This window comes from Panthera leo, chromosome D1, assembly GCF_018350215.1.
Source record: "Panthera leo isolate Ple1 chromosome D1, P.leo_Ple1_pat1.1, whole genome shotgun sequence".
Lineage (NCBI taxonomy): Eukaryota > Metazoa > Chordata > Mammalia > Carnivora > Felidae > Panthera > Panthera leo.
The window spans coordinates 60,146,625-60,169,173 of record NC_056688.1 but is presented as its reverse complement, the minus strand read 5'-3'; the positions used below and the strand labels follow the sequence as shown (position 1 = coordinate 60,169,173).

Below are 22,549 nucleotides of genomic sequence, written 5' to 3'. Positions count from 1 at the left end.
GTCAGTCTGCCTACCCTACATTAAACTAGAATACTATCTGCTCATTCAACAACCTTCTCCCTATACCTAACGCCATTATGATCTTCTTTTAAGTACTATCAAAGAGCTTAATTCACCCTGGTCTCTGCCTTCACAAAGCCTATTGAGTAGGAAGATGACTGAAAGATAATAATTTAATGATAGCAAATCCTCAACAGATTGTTGTTACCATGTCACATAAACTGTATTAAGCATCTTCCGTGTAATATGATAGCTCTCCCCATTTTTACAGATGGGGAACAAGAGGCTAAGAGCTGTTACTTGACTAAGGTCGTACCAACAAGATTTAAAGTGACCATATCACACAAACAGCATTTGATAAGATGGTGTATGGATGAGAGGAGAGAAAGGACACTTACTATGGCTCAGAATATCTCTGATTTGTATTTCTCTGATCAGTGATTGTGAGCATCTTTCCATGTGTCTGACCATCTGTATTTCTTTAAAAAAATGCCTACTCAGGTCTTCTGCCCATTTTTAATTCAATTTTTTCGGTGTCATATAAGTTCTTTGTATATTTTGAATACTAACCACTTATTTTCTATTCAGTATGTTGCCTTTTTGTTTTGATGATGATTTCTTTTGCTGTACAAAAGATTTTTATTTTGATGTCTCAATATTTTATTTTTCTTTTGTTTCCCTTGCTTAGGAGACACACCTATAAAAATATATCTATGACCAGTAGGAATTTCTATTGACTTAAAGAATAAGAAGTAATTTCTGCCTGTGTTCTCTTCTAGGATTTTTATAGTTTCAGGTGTCACTTTAAATGTTTAGTCCATTTTGATTTTTTTGGTCTGGTGTTAGAAAGTGATCTAATTTCATTCTTTTGCATGTAGCTGTCGAGTTTTTCCAACACCATTTATTGAAGAGACTGTCTTTTCCCCATTCCATATAGTCTTCTTTATGGATTAATTGACCATATAAACATGAGTTTATTTCTAGGCTCTCTGCTCTGTTGGGATGGGCAAAATGGGTGCAGGGGAGTGGGAGATTCAGGCTTCCCATTATAAAATGAGTAAGACACAGGAATAAAGTAGAGCATAGGATATATAGTCAATGATATTGTAATAGTGTTGCATGGTGACAGATGATAGCTACATTGTGGTGAGCATAGCATAATATATAGAGTTTGATCACTGTACACCTGAAACTAATGTAACATTGTGTGTCAACTATAATCAAATGTACCTTCTTTAAGTTTACTCATTTTGAGAGTGAGCACGTGTGAGCAGGGGAGAGGGGTAGAGAGAGGGGGAAAGAGAATTCCAAGCAGGGTCCATGCTGTCAGTGCAGAGCCCAACATAAGGCATGATAGTGAGATCATGACCTGAGCTGAAATCAAGAATTGGCCATTTTACCAACGAAGCCACCTAGACACCCCTAAAAATTTTTTTAACTAAACTTTGAACTAGGCTGCACTGACTGCCAGAAAATGCCCATTATCTCTTGTCTGCCATATTTTACATATGCTTTTTTTTCTCTCCTTCATGTGCACCTTCCTCTAAGTCCACTTTCTATTTCTGAATCTTTGACTAAGTTGTACAGCACTAACCCCCTTTCTGATAAATGAACTTGTGTCTTTTTTATATCTATATATCTCTCGTTGAACTATAATCTTTTATGTCTGCCGATCCCAAACTGGACTATGAACAAAGGTGTGATCCTTCAACCCTCTGCTCTAACATCTAGCATAGTTCTTTGCATATGGTAGATGCTCGGTCAATGATTATTGAATTAGATAAAATAATAAAATTAAAATTTTTACCAGGTGCTTGGCATATACCAGGAAAAATGATAAATGCCTTCCATATACCATCTCATTCATTGCCTACCCCTTTTACAGATGAAAAACTAACATTCAGAGAAGCTAAGAAGCATTGAGAAGCAAATATTTGGGACGTGTGGAAGGGGCCAAGAGAAAAAGCAAAATTAGCAAATTTTCTAAACAGAATTCCTATGCCAGAAAGCCTTTGGGATTATTTGTGTGCAGGGGTCTGTATGCCTACTCCCTTCCTATCTACTCTGAACTCACAGTGTAAATTTTCTCCATTATCCTACTCTTTTGGTTGGGTAGGGTAAGGAAAGACCCAAATATCCTAGCTTCAATTTTCTGCCTCTTTCCAGCATCCCAGAGGTGTTTTTAGTGCCTTTATCCCCAGGGAATTTTTAATCTCAGTTAGGGCCTTAATAACAGGATAAATATTCTAGGCTTTTTGCTCCACACTCTCTAATCCCTGCAGGACCTGAGACTTTACTACCACTCCCTGTCCTAGGCCTGGTAAGTCTATCTCTGTATGTCACCCTACAATAAGCACACTACAAACAGGCCAAAGACCTGGAGAACACTAAGATAATTTTCTCACTGAGGTAGTCTCCACTTCAGATAAAAAGGACTTATAAATGAATCACACTTCTTTACCATTGCTATATGCCATGTAGTGCTCTTCAGATGAATGTCTCCCATAAGGATTCCTCACAGTAGCCTCTGAGGTAGGAATGAACTCTCCAGGTCACAGAATCTGAAGCAGGTTGACAAGAGGTCAGGTGACTTGACTGTGATCACATAGCTGGTGAGTTAGCAGAGCTGAGATTTGAAAAGGGCTGCTCTTACTCTTCCATTAACAAAAGTTGAATCCTGGGCAGGTGGCTTCCAGATGCTCATAAGCACTTTCAGTGATGAACAGTGTGTTCCTTTCTTCATGAGACAGCTTTGTTCCTGGACATTTTTCATGAGCTCTAACTCAAATATTAGTGAGAAGGACAGGAAGCAATGACCCCAAGGCCTTCACCTTGATCTCTCTTAGAATCTTGGCATACTGTGCTCCACATGTTTTTCCAACTTCATTTTCTCTATCTGTGCAAATGGGGCCGAGGCAAGGGGGGCATGCAGTCATTGTGCTGCGTAACTACAAGGATAGAGTAAACATTCTTTGAGAGGCAGCTCAGAGGCTGAGGAAACTTGATTCAATTATTAAAAGACTGGAAGAAAAGGTGGGGGGAAAAAAGTGAAGAAAGCAAGTCTTTCCCATTTATGTCTAGATTATTCAGCTCTCAATTTTCTCCACACCAAAGAAAGGGCATTGAAGTATGGACACTCTAAAAACAATGTCTTATCTAAATGTACATACCATGTCTGAGTACAGCCTTGTTCATGCATTTTATACAGCAACATATACAGACAGAGTCACATGCTGAACTAAACACATGGTGTGCTCAGAATGGAACAGCTTTACATATACCATTTTACAAGGACTCCCCACCCCCCACCCAGATTTCTCTCTGTCCCTGACCCTTCATCTACCACCAAAACTGAAATACCATCTGAGTATTCTTGGTCCCAAGCTCTCTGGTAGAAACTCAGGAAGGGAAATAGCACAGAAGGAAAATTTTAAATGCATGGAAGAAGGGATGATAAGACAAAGGGACAAGATGTTTGTCTCCATATCACAGTAACAGCCACATTGGGCACTGGGAAGGCATCCTGGTCCAGGGTTCCTTCCCCCAGACCACAGGAGAAGACCTTATCCTTTGCCTTCTTGCCTCTTTCTTTCTGGGTATGGATAGCTGATGGAAGGGATTGCAAGGAGTACTGCAGCTTAAGGTTAGGGATATAGATGGACTTATCTCCAGAGGGCTCAAGCAGTTCCACCCTCTCTGTTCCCACTAACAGCCAGAACACAGTCACATCCCATCATATTAGAAACCAGTGTGAGAAAGGTACTGTTCCCTCCCGAATATCTCCTGTGTTTATTCCTGTGTCTTGTTCTCAACTTTCCTTTTCATCCTCTTCTCTCCCTTTACTATCCCCTTCCTGACTTTTTAATCAAATTCTTTGTCAAACTCTCAATTACTGGCTGGCTAGTGGATCAGAGAATAGTGAGAAGGTACTTTTAGGTAAGGGAAGATCAGGGAATATAGAAAGTGTGGGTAATAGGCAAAGAGATGGGGTGGACATGTGTAGAAGCTCCATGCCATAATCTGACCAAACTGGTCTCCATATTTGCTTACAGTTAACAATTGTGTTCCCAGTGATTAAAATTTACTTCTCATACCCTCTTCATGTACCTTTGATTTTTATAAGACTGTGTTTTCATTCCTCAGTAACTTTATCACATCACCTATTATGGCCAAATTAACTTGACATCTACCACTGACCGATTCTGCATGATCTCACCTGTTTCACCCAGAAACCTATGACAAGCACAGGATTCTAGTACTAACATAAGCCAGGCAATGTTACGGCTTTAGCAGACTACATGAGACTCAGCCTTTCACCGTGTGTTTGTTGTTCTGAGCCTCATCTGTGAATAACCATGGGCTCAGTGGCTTGAAAAACCCATCCAACAACACCCCCCCCACTCTGCTTTCTCTTATCTCTCAGTCTTGATCTTCCCATCTTGAAAAGTAACCACAAATCAAATGTGCCTGACCTTTGATTTTTATATTATTTTATTGTCACATAGGCAGATCAGAAGAAAATAAGAGTACAAGGCAGAATTGGGTTCACAGGCATAGAAGATTCTCCATGGTGAGGATAAGTAACAAGAGTGAGTTCTACAACCATGTAACTCACCCTACAGCCTAGCCTAGACATTGTTGAATCAGACTTAAGTGGAAAGTCTCCTTTGATCCCTGGTAATGATAAATTCACCTCCTGCCATATATCACTTCCCAATGCTATACAGCCTTCTTATCCTGGATGTTTTTTATGAGATCTAACTCAAATTTTTTCTGCTATCCTTTCAGTTTCAGCCACAGAATAAGAATGAATCCCAATGGCTTCATCTGTCAGGGCTTCCTAGGGTTCAGAGCAGGGCAGTAAGGTCTTCTCTACCTACCCTACCTGGACCTGACCATGCATTTCACAAACCACAGCCATCAGAACCCAAACTCTTTTCTGCTCATGGGAATTCCTGGCCTGGAGGCATCCTACTTTTGGATTGCATTTCCCTTCTGCTCCATGTATGCCCTAGCAGTGCTTGGCAACATGGCAGTGCTGCTGGTGGTGCGATCAGAGCCTGAACTACACCAGCCCATGTACCTGTTCCTATGCATGCTGTCCATCGTTGACCTGGTGCTCTGCACTTCTACTGTGCCCAAACTCCTTGCACTTTTTTGGACAAATGCTACTGAGATTGACTTTGGGGCCTGTGCTACTCAGATGTTCTTTATCCATGGCTTTTCAGCTGTTGAATCTGGTATCCTGTTAGCAATGGCCTTTGACCGCTACTTGGCCATCTGCCGGCCACTGCACTATGGGTCATTGTTGCCCCCAGAGGCTGTGGGCAAGCTGGCAGCTGCTGCTGTGTTTCGTGGCTTGGGCCTCATGACCCCACTCACATGCTTATTGGCAAGGCTGAGCTACTGTAGCCGAGTGGTGGCCCACTCCTACTGTGAGCACATGGCTGTGGTAAAGCTGGCTTGTGGGGGTACACGGCCAAACAACATCTATGGCATTACTGCTGCCACGCTAGTTGTGGGCACAGATTCCATCTGCATCACTGTCTCCTATACACTAATCCTCCGGGCTGTGTTAGGCCTCTCCTCCAAAGAGGCAAGAGCTAAGACCTTTGGCACTTGTGGCTCCCACCTGGGTGTCATCCTTCTCTTCTATACACCAGGGCTCTTCTCATTCTACACTCAGCGCTTTGGCCAGCATGTGCCCCGGCACATCCATATCCTCTTGGCTGACCTCTACCTTGTTGTACCACCCATGCTCAACCCCATCATCTATGGCATGAAGACCAAGCAGATCCGGGATGGGGCCCTCCGACTGCTGAAGCGGGGCATTGTTCAGTCTTAAATCTCCAACCCCACCCTAGAACCTTGTCTTCTTCCTTTAGGCTTGGGCAATTGTTGGAGTGGGCCATTGGGAATATGTGGCCACCAGTTAAACTTTGAGCCAGACTGGGGCAATTGGAGGTTCCTCACACCTTCGCCTGTCCCTGGAATATACATTCTACCCGCTATTCCCACGGTGAGAGCTGTTCCATGGACACAGCCTTGAGAGAGTAAGGTATTGTTGAGCCCATCTGGCCAGTATACATGACTGAACCCAGTTAAGGCCTCTCTATAAACTTTTAAGATTTGACAGGTGGGTACTTGGGGTCACTAACACAAATCTCATAAGTAAGTTCCCTTGCTTTTTAAACCTGCCACCTACACATCTGGAGTGGCCTGCCTCTTGCATTGGTCTCCTCTTGTCCTCTGTGTATGAGGGCCAGTTTGTGAGCCAATGGTAATGTTTAAGAGACCAGAGGTTCCCAGCATGGTGGAGAGAGAAGCCCACACTCAATAGTATCCTTACTTTGATAAGGAGATAAGTAGCACAAGTCTGAAGGATGAGGAACCATTAGGTATTTCCCATTTGTGATGTAGATATGATTACAAAGTCTAGGGATCCCATGTTTATTGGGAAACATGGTCACCAAGCTGATGATCACCTCCCAGGGAATTCCACACTGCTGTTCTGACAGGACTCCTCCCTTCTAGGAGACCTTGATAAAATAAAAAAGATAAGACTCACAGTCTGACAAGAAGAAATAACCTTCATCCACAGTCAGGTGCTCCTACTCTGATGTGGATACATGCATGCCTCCCTTAGTGAACTCTCAGTTTGACAGGAGAAACACACAGAATTAGAGAAACAGAAATGGAGACCTAGCACTCAGCAATGGGCTTTGGGAAAACTGCCTGCTGTACAGAAGAATAAGCAACAAGGTATAATGTCAATCTAGGAAGGTTCTCTGAAAGGTGAGAATTTTCATCTTTTTTACTGAGTATGCACTATGTTAAAATCTAGGTATGGACATGATATGGTCAAAAGTGCTCATGGAGACTTTTCACTGTTGGAGGAGACCTACATATAGGAGACAACAGCAAAACCAAATAAGTTAAGCCAAATTAAATGAATATTAGGATAAGCACAGGGCAATGGGTACTGAGTAAGGACATCTAACTTGTTCAGGGGAAAAGAGGTCTTAGGACCCACCTCATCTCATTCCACTTCTGTCCAAATAGGAAAGGCTGCTTTCTCAGAAGCCTTCAACCACACCTGAGTGTGAGATGTGGGAACAAAGTCTCATACTAGATGACTCAAGTCTGATATCCTTAGTCTTTTCTTCTAGTCCGTGGTGTGGCCATGTGGAGCTGCCACCAAGCCTCAAAGGTCCAGGGAAAAGACCAAACCCCTTCTTTAGAGATGAAATAGAGAAAACATTCCAATTTGACCTCCTGAGCAGGTTTTTAAAAATGAAAGTGCTAGGAATTTACCCAAGGGATACAGGAGTACTGATGCATAGGGGCACTTGTACCCCAATGTTTATAGCAGCACTTTCAACAATAGCCAAATTATGGAAAGAGCCTAAATGTCCATCAACTGATGAATGGATAAAGAAATTGTGGTTTATATACACAATGGAATACTACATGGCAATGAGAAAGAATGAAGTATGGCCTTTTGTAGCAACGTGGATGGAACTGGAGAGTGTGATGCTAAGTGAAATAAGCCATACAGAGAAAGACAGATACCATATGGTTTCACTCTTATGTGGATCCTGAGAAACTTAACAGAAACCCATGGGGGAGGGGAAGGAAAAAAAAAAAAAGAGGTTAGAGTGGGAGAGAGCCAAAGCATAAGAGACTGTTAAAAACTGAGAACAAACTGAGGGTTGATGGGGGGTGGGAGGGAGGGGAGGGTGGGTGATGGGTATTGAGGAGGACACCTTTTGGGATGAGCACTGGGTGTTGTATGGAAACCAGTTTGACAATAAATTTCATATATTAAAAAATAAATAAATAAAAATCTTCATTGCTAAAAAAAATAAAATAAAAATAAAAATGAAAGTGATGGCTGTGATTTAGAAGGTCCATTAGGATCCAGAGTTCTCAAAGTCTCTGGTCCTGACATCTGTGCTCAGACTCTACAGGCAGATTGATAGGTATTTAATAGGTATTTGGCTCCAGGGTAAAGCATTTTAGTAAGCTAGGAAAGAGCTTACAAAGGAGAAGGCCACTAGCAGGCTCAAGAAGACCTAGGTCATCAGAACTTCATCTAGTTACAGCAGTGGATTAGTTTAACACTCTTCAGTGCCTCAGGAGGATGTACATCATCTTATTACAGTCCCATAACCATCTGATGAGCACATAACTACCCCCCCCCTTTATAGAGTCAGAAGATTAGCAAGGTAATAACTTGTCCAAGAAATCAAATATCAGAGCCAGGGTTAAATCTCTTTAATTCTAAATTCTGTGGTTTTTACTCTTTACCAGGTGAGTTCCTATAAATCTACACCCTGAGACCAAAAATCTAATAAAATCTATTCTTTTCTTAACATCACTGACTTTTCTGAGAATATGCAATATGCTAAGCACCATTCTAGGAATTGGAAATATAATTATGATTCAGGAAAATAAATCCTTGGTGACAGATTGAATAGGAGACATCTGCAAACCCACCGCTACCACCCTATCCCATGCAACATACTCTCCGTGACTTCCAAGTTAACATAATAGTTCTTCCTTCGCTCAAGGGCTCAGCACACACAAAATTAGTCGTTTTAATTTACCCATAAACATCCCAGGTTGCCAGACAACTAGAGACCACACAATGGGCAATAAATTCTAGTCCCCAGGATATTTAATTCAAATTAGGGGGGAATCAAGGAAACCAGCTACACTGTATTTGGGACCATTGGCTACAATTGGATTTATTTTTCCCAAACTATTCTTTAATGAGATATAATTTACCTAAAATAAAATGCATATGTTAAGTATATAGTTAGATGATCTCTGACAAATGTGTGCATCAGTATAACTACCACCTTAATCAAGATACAGAGCATTTTTATAATCCCAGAAACTTCCCTTGTGTTCTTTCCAGGTAATACCCTTAGGGCTCACCCACTGAGAAAACCACTGTTTGATTTGGATTACCTTATATCAAACTTACTGTTCTAAAAGTTCATATAAGTGGAATGATACATATTCTATGTGTCCAACTTCCTTGACTTAACATGGTTTTTTTGTTTTTATTAATAATTTTATTAATTTACATCCAAGTTAGCATATAGTGCAACAATGATTTCAGGAGTAGATTCCTTAATGCCCCTTACTCATTTAGTCCATCCCCTCTCCCATGACCCCTCCAGCTGTTTGTTCTCTATATTTAAGAGTCTTTTAGGTTTTGTCCTACCCCCCCCCCCGTTTTTATTATTTTTGCTTCCCTTCTGTTCATGTTTTGTATTTTAGAGTCCTCATATGAAGTCATGTGATATTTGTCTTTCTCTAATTTCGCTTAGCATAATACCCTGTAGTTCCATACACGTAGTTGCAAATGGCAAGATTTCATTCTTTTTGATTGCCAAGTAATACTCCATTTTATTTTATATATATATATATATATATATATATATATATATATACCACATGCATCTGTACACCACATGCATTTTTATCCATGCATCTGTCTATGGACATTTGGACTCTTTCCATACTTTGGCTATTGTTGATAGTGCTGCTATAAACATTGGGGTTCATGTGCCCCTTCAAAACAGCATACCTGTATCTCTTGGATAAATACCTAGTAATGTAATTGCTGGATTGTAGGGTAGTTCTATTTTTAACTTTTTGAGGAACCTCCATACTGTTTTCCAGAGTGGCTGCACCAGTGTGCATTCCCACCAGCAGTGCAAAAGAGATCCTCTTTCTCCACATCCTCGCCAACATCTGTTGTTGCCTGAGTTGTTAATGTTAGCCATTCTGACAGGGGTGAGGTGGTATCTCACTGTGGTTTTGATTTGTATTTCCCTGATGATGAGTGATGTTAAGCATTTTTTCATGTGTCAGTTGGCCATCTGGATGTCTCCTTTGGAGAAGTGTCTATTCATGTCTTTTGCCCATTTCTTCACAGGATTATTTGTTTTTTGGGTGTTGAGTTTGATAAGTTTTCTATAGATTTTGGATACTAATTCTTTATCTGATATGTCATTTGCAAATATCTTCTCCCATTCTGTTGGTTGCCTTTTAGTTTTGCTGATTGTTTCCTTCGCTGTGCAGAAAGAAGCTTTTTATTTTGATGAGGTCCCAATAGTTCATTTTTGCTTTTGTTTCCCTTGTCTCCAGAGACATGTTGAATAAGAAGTTGCTGCGGGTTGGCTCAACATGTTTTTGAGGTTCCTTTGTATTTGTCTGCATCAGCTGTTAATTCTTTTTTATTGCTGATATTCCATTGCATGAATACATCAAAGTTTAACTATTTTGGGACACTTGAGTTGCTTTCTTTTTTTTTTTTTTTTTTTGCTATTATAAATATGCTATGAATATTAAACTAAAATTTCTGGGTTATAAGGTAAGTGTATGTTTAATAGAACCTGCCAAATGGTTTTCCAAAGTAATTGTACCATTTTATACTGTCATGAGTGATGTATGACACTTGGTTGTTCCACATCCTGATCAACCCTTTAAACTATCATTCTTTATTATTTTACCCATTCCAATATGTATAAAATAGTAATTTGTGGTTTTAATTTGCTTTTGATGACTGACGTTGAACAATATTTTATACACTTAACTGTTCATGCATATACCTTCTATGAAATGTCTGTTAATGTTTTTTGTCCACTTTTATTGAATTTTTTTGTTTTGATTATACTAGCTATTTATATATTCTGAATACAAGTCGTCTGTCATATAAACATAGTGAAAATATTGGCCAATTGTGTGGGTTGCCTTTTGATTTTCTTACTAGTCTCCTTTGATAAAAAGAAATTTTAGTTATGATAAAATTAACAATCTTATTCATGGTTAGTACTTTGTTTTATAGATTTAGCTTTTAATTTTAGGTCTGTGATCAAACACAAATTATAATTATATATGGTGTGAAGTAGAGATCAAGATTTATTTTTTCATTTATGGATATTCAGTTCCAGAATTTGTTGAAAGACTCTTCTCAAAATTGCCTTGACAACTTTGCCAAATATCAGTCAAATTTTTATGTATGGATGTATTTCTGAATTTTCTTCTCTCTTTTGTTAATCTATTTGACTATCATATAAATCTTATATCCTCATATCAACACTGTATTAACTTTATTATAAGTCTCGAAAGGAGGTAGTGTAAGTCTTCCAACATTATACTTTCACAGTGGTTCTGGCTGTTCCATGTTCTTTACATTCCTATATGTTTTGAAATCAATTTGTTAAAATCATATCAAAACCCTAGCAATAATTTTTGTAGAAATTATTTTTTCAGATTTCATACTGGCTAGGATCTCTGATACAATATTCAATAGAATTAAGCAAACACCCTTGCTTTGTTTCTGATCTTAATTATGGTAGATTGAATACTTTCCTAAGTATCATGCTAACTGTAGGTTTTTCAAAGGTTCCCTTTACCAATTGTTGAAAGTTATTATCCAGATAATGTTGAATTTAGTCATCATATTTTTTTCATATAGTTAGGTGATCACATGATTTTTCTCCTTCATGCTATTAATGTAGTATACTAATTGACTTACTTTTAAGTGGTAAACTACCTTGCATTCCTGGAATAAACCCCACTTGGTCATGATGTGGTACCATATTTGCATATTGCTGGAATTAGTTTGTTAATGTTTTGATAGAGATAATTGTGTCTATGTTCATGACAGATACTGATCTTTTAAGTTTCTTGTAATTTTCTTGTCCAGTTCTTATATCAGGGCTTTTTTTTTTTTACTCATAAAATGTAATAAAGTGTTCCTTATTGTTTTTTCTGAAAACATTCATGTAACATTTATTCCTTAAACATTTGATACAATTACACAGGAAAGAAATCTGGATCTGAAGTTTCCTTTTTTTTTTATTTTACATTTATTTTTATTTAACGTTTATTCATTTTTGAGAGAGACAGAGCATGAGTGGGGAAGGAGCAGAGAGAGGGAGGCACAGAATCCAAAGCAGGCTCCAGGGTCTGAGCTGTCAGCACAGAGCCCGACGCAGGGCTCAAACTCATGAACTGCAAAATCATGACCTGAGGCGAAGTCAGACACTCAACTGACTGAGCCACCCAAGCGCCCTTATTTTATATTTAATTTTTAATGAATTCTATTCAAATGTTCTATTTTCATAATCTTCCCACTTCGTCTAGATTCTCAAAGTAACAACTGTTATAATATACCATCATATGTATAAAATTATTTATAATATCCCCTTATAATCCTTTCAATTCTGTAGGACTTGTCACCACTTATTATATTAGTTATTTGTGTTTGTTTTGTCCTGTTTTGTCATGCAGGGGGTGGGGAGAGGAGGTGTATCAATTTTATTTTTAGAACCAGACTATGGTTTTGATGATTTTTCTTTTTTCTCTATTTGCTTTTCTTTAATTTCTACTCTTTATTTCCATTCTTCTATTTACTTTGGGTTTAATAGTCTATTCTCTTTCTAGTTTCTTAAGGTGGAAACTTAGACCATTGATTTTAAACATGTTTCCTAATAAAAGAAAAGTGTATGTATAAACTCTCCATGCTTTGCTTTAGCTGCATCCCACAAATTTTGATCTGTTAAAAAATTTTGTACTATTTAATTTCCCTTATGACTTTTTTTTTGTGACCCATTGGTTATTTTAAGTGTGTTGCTTACTTTCCTAGTATTTGGTGATTTTTCTATATTATTTATTACTATTAATGTATCATTTAATTCCATCATGGTTGGAAAACATACACTGTATCTCAGCCCTTCAAAATGTATTCACACTTGTTTTATAGCCCTTTATATGGTCTATCTGGGTGAATAGTCCATGTGCACTTAAAATGTTCCTGCATATTTGGAGTGTGTTTTAAGATTGTCACTTAGGTCAAGTTGATCAATGATCAACTTTATCATATTAAAGATTTTTTTATCTGGTTCTTCTGTCAGTCACTGATGGAACTGTTAAAATCTCTAACTACAGTTGTGGATTTCTCTATTTTTCCTTTTATTTCTGTCAGTTTTGCTTTGTGTATTTTGTAGCTTTGTTATTAGGTGCATACAAATTTATAATTTTTATATATTCTTGATGAATTGACACTTAACATTATGAGTAGTAATCTGCATTTAAGTCAATTTTGTTGATATTATACAACCTATGTTCTGCTTAAATTGTATAGTACATTTTTTATCTTCTTACTTTTAAACTTCAAGTGGCTTTATATTTAGTTAACTATAAAGAGCATAAGTTGGGCCTTGATTATGTATCTAGTCTGATAAATTCTATGTATTAACTGGAATATGTAATCTGTTTACTTTTAATGTTATACTTAAGTCTATCTTACTATGTGTTTTGTATATGTCTCTTGTATTCTTTGTTCCCTTATTTCTCCTGTATTGCATTTTGGGGGGTTAATTGAACATATACTAAAATACCATTTTATGCCCTCTACTTGTGTTTAGCTGTACTTCATATTATTGTTCTATTGGTAGCTCTAGGATTTACCCCATTTAGCACAATCTTCCTTGAATTAATGTTATACCACTTCATGGAAATCATAAGAATATTACAATGGTTTAGTTCTGTCCTTTGTCATTTTTATATATATTTTACATAAAATGTGTATTTGCATATATTTTATATACATTATAAACTTCAAAAACTAAACCAACTTAAAGGATTTAATAAAAGAAAACTTTTTTATATATATTTACTATTTTCAGTGCTCTTCTTTCCTTCCCATAGATCTAAATTTTCATAAAGTATTTCTCAACATGAATCATTTACTTTAACATTTTTGTAGTATAAGTTTATTGGAAAGAAAGTCTCTGCTTTTACCTGAAAAAAATTTTCCTCAAAATTTGTAAAATTTTTTTAAGTCTATTTATTTTGAGAGAGAGTGGTGGGAGGGGCAGAAAGAAAGTGAGAGAGAATCCTAAGAAAGCTCTGCACAATCAGCACAGAGCCCGACATGGGGCTTGAACCCACAAACTGTTAGATCATGACTGAGCTGAAATCAAGAGTTGGACTGGCTGAGCCACCCAGGTGCCCCTGAAAATTTTTTTTGGTAAAAAATTTTTTGCTAGTTATAGAATTCTACATTGATGGGTTTATTCTTCCTTTTAGCATGTTAAATATGTTAGTCCTTTATTTTTTTATCTCATTTTTTTTCTTAAAAATGTCAGTCATCATTCTTACCATTATTCCCATATATGTAATATCTTTTCTCAGAACTTTTGGTTATATTTTTTCCTTTGTATTTGGTTTTCATCAGTTTGGTTTTTGTATCAATGTATAGTTTTTTTTGTATTCATTTTTCTGGGGCTCAATTTCCTGGGTCTGTGGGTTAATTTTATTCTGTAATGAAATTTGAAAAAATGTTTTAATTCATTCACCAAGTATTTTTCTGACCCATTCTTCTTCTTGGACTTCAAACACCTATCTCTACTTGATAGAGACCCAAATGTCATTCCATTTATTTAAACTATTTTCTCTCTGCTTCTATTAACTAGTTAATAGAATACTAGTTAACTAGTTAATATTAACTAAATAATAGAATACTAAATAATGTTTATTGACTTGGTCTTCATGTTCTCTATCCTTTCCTTTGCATTGTACAGTCTCATGTTATTCCCAAAAATGATTTTACTTCAGATATATTTGCAGATCTAAAAGTTTCATTTGATTCCATTATGCTTATGCAGTTTCTAAATTTCTCCTTAAATCTCCATATCAGGAGAACTGCTGAACCCAGGCAACCAGAGGCTCCTCTCCTCTTCCTGGGTCCTTAGGATGTATGCTCTGCCTCCCACTCTCACACTGGGAGCTGTTCCAAGGACATATCCTTGAGAGAGTAAGGTATTATGTTTGTTTTATTTTGAGAGAGAGAGAGAGAGAGTCAGGGAGGGGCAGAGAGAAAGAATCCCAATGCAGGGCTTTATCTCCTGACTGTGAGATCATGACCTGAGCCAATATCAAGAGACAGATGCTTAACCAAGCGAGATACCCAGGTGCCCCAAGATTAAGGTGTTTTTGAGACCATTTGTATGATATACGTGACTTTGCTCAGCTAAGGCCTCTATATAAACTTTTAAGATTCTGGTGAGTATATGCAGAGATCAACTCACCTTATGGCTGCCCAAGATGAACCTCATATGTAAATTTCCTTGCTTAATAAACCTTCCACCCACCAATCTGGAGTGATTTGCCTTTTTCTTCAGTCTCTCCTTGCCCTCTATGTACAGGGGCCAGTTTCAGATTACAACTGAGAAGCTCCAAAGGAGGTTGCATACTAACAGTTGTCTATTTATCCATCTTCTTTGTATTTTTTTAAGTTTATTCATTTTGATAGAGTGTGAGCAGAGAAGCAGGATAGAGAGAGGGAGAGAATCCAAACCAGGCTCCATGCTGTCAGCACAGAGCCTAATGAATCACTCAATCCCACAACTGCAAGAGCACGACCTGAGTCAAAATCAAGAGTCAACCTTTAACTGAATGAGCCACTCAGGCATCCCCTTTATATTTTTTAATTGTTTTTATATTTATGCTGAAATATTTGTTTTAATTTTTAATTCCAAACACAAAGAGAACATATTTTTATCCCAAAATATGGGTTATGAGAGGTCTCTTTCTGCTTTTTTTCCTCTTGATTGTGCCTTTTTTGGTATGTATAGTAATTTTTCAATGTATACTAGACATTGTAAATGATGTATTGAAAAATCTCTGGATTCTGTTATTTTTCCTTGAGTGTTTTCTGGCAGGAATACTTAATTTATTGGTGAATCAATGATCTTACCCTATGAAGTTTAACTTCAGGCTTTAAGACTTTATTATTTCATTTTATCCTTATTCCAAGATCATAGCTCTTAGTGTGTGGACGTACTATTAAGACACAGCTTTTCTGAAGATTTAATCAAAGTCTGAGGTGTTACCAATTGTTCCCAACTTAGTGAAACTAAAATATCAAACTCTGTTTCCCAAAAACAGGAAATTTCTGATATCAGGGATGCTACCCTAAATAAAGCTATGTGCAGTTACTTCCTTGCAGTCTCCCTGACCTTGTAATACAGGAAAAATTATACCTAGCGGCCAGGATTATTGCACTCTCTACTCATTTCATTCTTGTCCAGCTGGTTCATCTAACATGTACTGTACTATTGTCTCATCTGTTCCTTAGACCCCCTTTTAAAGCTACCATGGAAGACCTCTTCCTTTTGCTGTTATAGGCCAGGAGTAAGATTTTTTTTAACTCCAATCTTCTTCATGGGTGGGGGAAAGTCTTATTAGCTTAAAGATTAAGTGAAAGATCTTTAGAATTCCTATACACAGACTTTTTTAACTAATGACACTAAAACCACTATGTATCACACTCTGATCTTTTAACTGCAAACTAGTAGTTCAGCTTTCTAGAAACCATCTCAGGACCTCACTTTGTGTCAGGCTCAGATAATTCAATAGTTACCATGTCTGTGGAGCAGAAGGCAGCATTATTTGGAATATGCTTGGATGTCTGTGCCCTGAAGATAAAGTAGTAGAGACAGAGACCATCATACCCCTTCCAGCTCTTGATGTCAGTGCAGCCATGGAATGTAGGAATGGTCATGCTACATTGACAGAGATTAAAATGAGAAAAGGTTCCAAGTTTAGTGCTGCTATTGAGAAAAGGTAAAAATGACAAAGCCAAAGGATCCCTACAATCCTAGATTGGGTGTCTAATATCCAAACTTAATTCTGCTAACCCTCATAATGGACTTTTCCAGCCTCAGGGCCTGTATGCAACGTTTTTGTTTTAACTGCCCAAGGCTGCTTGTGATTTTGAACACAATCATGTCAGCTGTGGGTTCCTGATAGACGTTGGTGGACCCTCAGAGACATACTGGCTCTCTGATAGGAACCTCTTGTTATTGGGGTGGAGGGTAAAGTGGGCAGAGGGACCTAGATAACACAGTTGCTTATTTAGTACAAGATTTGTGACCCTGTTGTGTAACCTTGTCATATAGCACAAGCTATATAGCACAAATGACCTCCTCTTCCAAAGTGGCCTGTCAAACTAGACTCTGAAACCTTTGGTTGGCTATTACCAGACATAGTATTCTAAAATGGTAACTATAGGGGCGTCTGGTGGCTCAGTCGGTTAAGTGTTGGACTTCAGCTCAGGTCACGATCTCATGGTCCATGAGTTCGAGCCCCACGTTGGGCTCTGGGCTGATGGCTCAGAGCCTGGAGCCTGCTTCCGATTCTGTGTCTCCCTTTCTCTCTGCCCCTCCCCCATTCATGCTCTGTCTCTCTCTGTCTCAAAAATAAATAAACTTAAAAAAAAAAAGCTGCTGAGGATTCAACTCAGTTTTAAATAAATAAATAAATAAAATGGTAACTATAAACTCATGATTTGTTATCCTTGCTTCTGGACCTCAGTGGGCAAGATCTGTGGCCTTCAGACACAGATCTGAAGTGGCCTCCTCCTAGTTACTGATAAGCACAGGGTTCTGAGTTCTTAGAATCCATGCTACAGTGGCCAATGCAAATACATCTAACAGCAGAAACAAGTTTTCCTGCTAGAACTGCATGTATCAGGTTCACAGTTCCTCACCCTGCCTCCTGCCTCTGAGTTCCTCCTTCTCTCTTGCCTCAGTTCATGAAAATGATACATAGAAATGACAACAATCGGGTGCCTGGGTGGCTCAGTCAGTTAAGGGTCCAACTTCGGCTCAGGTCACGATCTCACAGTTCATGAGTTCAGGCCCTGTGTCGTGCTCTATGCTGACAGCTTGGAGCCTGGAGCCTGCTTTGGATTCTCTCTCTCTCTCTCTCTCTCTCTCTCTCTGCCCCTCCTTCACTCATGCTCTCTCTCTCTCTCTCTGTCTCTCGAAAATAAGCATTTAAAAAAATTTTTAAAGATGGGAATGCAAGCTGGTGCACTCTGGAAAACAGTATGGAGTTTACTCAAAAAATTGAAAATATAACTACCCTATGACCCATAAATTGCACTACTAGGCATTTATCCATGGATTACAGGTGTGCTGTTTCGAAGGGACACATGCACCCCCATGTTTATAGCAGCACTATCAACAATAGCCAAAGTATGGAAAGAGCCCAAATGTCCATCGATGGATGAATGGGTAAAGAAGATGTGGTATGTGTATGTGTATACACACACACACACACACACACACACACACACACACAATGGAGTATTACTCAGCAATCAAAAAGAATGAAATCTTGCCATTTGCAACTACGTGGATGGAACTGGAGGGTATTATGCTAAGTGAAATTAGAGAAAGACAAAAATCATATGACTTCACTCATATGAGGACTTTAAGAGACAAAAAAGATGAACATAAGGGAAAGGAAACAAAAATAAAATAAAAACGGGGACAAAACAAGAGACTCATAAATATGGAGAACAAACTGAGGGTTACTGGAGGGGTTGTGGGATGGGGAATGGGATAAATGGGTAAGGGGCACTAAGGAAACTATTCCTGAAATCATTGTTGCATTGTATGCTAACTAATTTGGATGTAAATTTTAAAAAATTTTTTAAAAATAAAAAATCCATGTCTGTATTTAAAATTTTTTTAAAAAAGAAATGACAACAATCACTAAATTACCAATTATGTGGATGGCTATAGATATAAACAAAAAGTTTCAAATAACTCTATTGTGGCTTTTTCTATTAGATTTGAGTGGTTATTTTCTACCAGGAATATCCCTATTTTAATTTTCAATGAAATTTTTAGTTGTTTTAGAACTGAACAAGCCAAGGACAATGCTAGAGCTGAAATGGGACACCCTCCAGTTTCTGGGTAAAATTTCCCCTGGAAATTTGCAAGCAGCTTTGGGAAAATCTCCACAAAAAACTTAATCTCCTCTCTGAGCTTCACCCTTGGAAACAGCCTTCTGGACCATGTGATCTAGACAGAGCCATACCTCATCCCCAAGGCCTCTGATATTCATCCTGACTTCATTCCATTGCAGTTCACCAACTGCTCATTCTCCCCACAGGCCTCAGGTATTTGGATCTCTCAGTCTTCTCCATTCCTGGGGATCAGCTCTCAAGATTTTTTCTTCTTCCTTTGTCTTTCCTACTCATTTATTCAATATATACCAAGCACGTATTATATGGTAGACACTGTTCTTGGAGCTGGGGACAGATCAGTGAACAAAACAGTCCCCAAATCCCTGGTCTCATGGGGCTTATATCCTAGCAGATCACCTGCATTGGAAGTGAGTGGCTGTTCCACCTTTACCATTGATGCTTGAGAAACCAGCACTATCCAGAAGTTATACTGAGCATCTTTCCTAAGTTTAACAGGACCAAACTTACTTTCAAGTTCAAAGCAGAGACACACATGAAGAGAATCAAGAGAAAACTATGACCCCCTAGACTACAAATAAGTGCTAGATAAATTCAGCATGTTCATTGTCATCCTATGTGTTTCTCACTCTCCAACCCCTGTTTTCTACTTCTTGTTATGTGAACTGGTCAATACCAAGTTTGGGAGAAGACCAGTGTTAAGGTGAATATAGTTTATTTACATCTAACCTTATATGTAATAGGAATATATTTCTTCCTTAGGTTTAGAAATGGGGGCTGAGGGGGGTGGAATCCAGTGAGGAAAAGGAGAGAGGTGCCTCACAAATGGGTATGCACACACATCCTCTCAGTTGCTGTGGTTAGGTCCCCTAGGTAAGGAGATGTCACAGTATATGAGTCTGAAATAGTTTGGCTCTAATCAGAGCAATGAGAGGATTATCAAGGTGGTACTTAAATATACTTTTCAATGGTCTCAGTCCCCCAAAATTGTAATTATAGAAGCTAATAGTGCCCCCCACGAAATGCTCAGTAGTAAAAACTGAATCACTGAACCCTCAAACATTAACTCTCCCCTGCCCCAAGACCCAGAGTGCCCCACAGGGGTCATGTACCATTGGATCCTTCTGCTCTTCTAAAAGACATCAACCCTTTTATGCTGGAAGTGCTTTAGGAGGCTCTGACGTATCTTCTTAGACTTGATACAGTAAACTATGGGGTTCATGATAGGCGGGACCAAGAAATGCAGGTTGGCCATGAGCACTGCCAGAGCAGGATAGCTGTGCTTCTCTACTCTGTGTAACACAGACAGCCCCAGTTTGGGCAAATAAAAGATGAGAACAACGCAGAGGTGTGAGACACATGTGTTGAGTGCCTTGAGCTGTTCCCCGGGTGATGCAATGCCCAGTACTGTTTGTAGGATCAGGGCGTATGAGAGCACAATGAGGGAGGAATCAAGGCCCAGTGAGAAGAGGATGGAGACCAGGCCAACCAAGCTGTTGATCTGGGTGTCTGAGCAGGCCAATCCCACAAGGTCACAGTGCAGGCAGTAGCAGTGAGAAAGTACACTGATCTGGGGGAAAAGCAGACGCCGCAGGAGGATGGGTCCTGGGAGGTTGAGCAGGACAGCCCTCACCAGGATGGCAGCCCCCACCTTGGCCATGGCTGAGTGGGTAAGAATTGTGGCATAGTGCAGAGGTTCCCGGATGGCAACAAAACGATCAAAGGCCATGGCCAGCAGCACACCAGATTCCACATAGGTGAAGGCATGGATGAAGAACATCTGCGCTGCACAGAGATCAAAGGGCAGCTCACGAGCACCCAGCCAGAAAAGCCACATCATGGTGGGAAAGGTAGAGGCACAGAGGCCTAGATCGGAGGCTGCCAACATGGACAGGAAGATGTACATGGGTTCACATAAGGCTGGATCCGTGCAGATCAGGAGAAGAATGATACCGTTACCCAGGATGGAAAACGCACAGATGAGATTGATGGGGATAGAAACCCAATAATGAGAGGCTTCCAGGCCTGGAAAGCCAGTGAGGAGGAAGGTAGAATGACCAGAAGTGCTGGTGTTGCAGGAGAACATAGTATTTCCATGAAGGAGTTGTCCGCCCTACAAGTAAGAGGCATTCATTTATTTGACCATCACTTATAAAGTCCCTACTAAGTGTGGGATGGAAAGGAAGAGCTGCCCCATAACCCTTTCTTAGGCCACGAAAAAACCTCATTCCTCTTAGGAGCCCCATTTCCCTCCATTTCCTGGCTAATTTAGTCTTCTCTTTGGATAGAGTGACAATGAATACATTTTAAGAGTTGATTGATCTCTGCTTACTGCTTTAGCCACTGCATATCTTCTCTTGGACCTAGACAACCTCCTTTTTCCACTTAAGCTATACCCAAAGGTCAATCTCCAGGGTGAAGATTAAATAATGAAGAAAGAATAATTTTCTGTCAATTTTTAGGATGGTATTCAGAATAAGGAGTATAGACTCCATTTTTATTCTTAGAGGCAGGGTTTCCACAGCCTGACATATCTATTAACAAATACACCAGAAAGGACACATTCAAATAAAGGATGTGTTTTCAAAACGTTCCTCTGAGGAGGCTGGTTGGTTTTTCCTCTGCTGTTGTTAAGAAACCAACATTTTCTGTATTTCTTTCCTGGAAATTCCTTTGAGGCCCCAAAGAGGTTCTTTTGAATCTGTTCAATAGTGACAAATTTCTGTCCTGTGAAGATGGGTTGGCTTAGAGGAGGTATGCAAGAGTTCTTCAAGCTAAGTCTAGTAAACAAGACGGGAACTCAGATGATTCACTTTCGTTAAAACACCATCTTCCCCAGTCCTATCTCCACCTCACGCTGGCTGCTTGAAGCTTGCACATTTTCTTCTGACTCTGCTTTTGAGATAGTCCTGTGGACATAGCTCTTAAATATCTCTTTCAGCCCTCTTACCATAAACACGATTATGACAGCACCAAGTACTTTGAAGTTCTCCTTGGTGTGGGCAGAAGGGTGAAGCTGACCAGTCTGAGGGTTACCACCTGAAGAGGATTAATAGTACTCAACAAGGAGCCCACAGTGCAGTGTGTGAACTCCTCTGATCCCATAACTTCATGTTGCACCTTCAGGCTTTCTAGTTTCCCCAGGTTCTCTCCTCAGGACTGCATCTCCATGTATCTGCTAAGTATTTTCACACTGGTTTGCCTTATAAATTGAATGTCTCATAGAAGCCCTAACTGTAATTCCCCTACTTTGTCCCCAAAGTTTACCCTCTAATACCTGTCAGGCCTTCCTCCCATTCCTGTTATCTGTGAAATCTCCAAGGAAAACAAAAAACTTAGCATCTCTTTTCATTCCATAACCTATTCCCCAAATCAATTGTATTTGAATACACCCCCCTCCTCTCAGATCACAATAAAACTAAAACTTGCCATCATTTCCCTAGATATTATAACAGCCTCCTAACTGTCCTACTTTCTTCATTTGGTCTCTCTGTATTGATTCATTGTCCAAATTTCCATTAAACTAGCAGAATAGTTAAAAGGTAAGTATGGACATTTAAATGAGTATATGTATAGGCAGGAAACACAGTGACCAGATTTGTTATAGAAGGGTGTTTCCTGTCATAACTTTAATGATCTCCTGGCTCCTGATTCTGCAGGACCAGGTCAAAGATCTTTATACTGGATGCAGAAGGGAAGAGACCTTGTCCATCATACATTTGTAGCCTACTCAGTCAACTCTCC

The 22,549-nt window shown here is 39.0% G+C and overlaps 2 protein-coding genes across 7 annotated transcripts in view; both read left to right on the top strand.

Annotated features, from left to right (window-relative positions):
- Nucleotides 1–22,549, top strand: part of TRIM21 (tripartite motif containing 21) — a 146,099-nt gene that overhangs the window by 104,965 nt on the left and 18,585 nt on the right. The window lies entirely within an intron of this gene.
- On the top strand, nucleotides 4,898–5,986 carry LOC122199539 (putative olfactory receptor 52P1). The gene has a single exon (XM_042904683.1). It carries the CDS (start codon nucleotides 4,898–4,900, stop codon nucleotides 5,843–5,845), a length of 948 nt encoding a protein of 315 aa, XP_042760617.1. The 3' UTR covers nucleotides 5,846–5,986.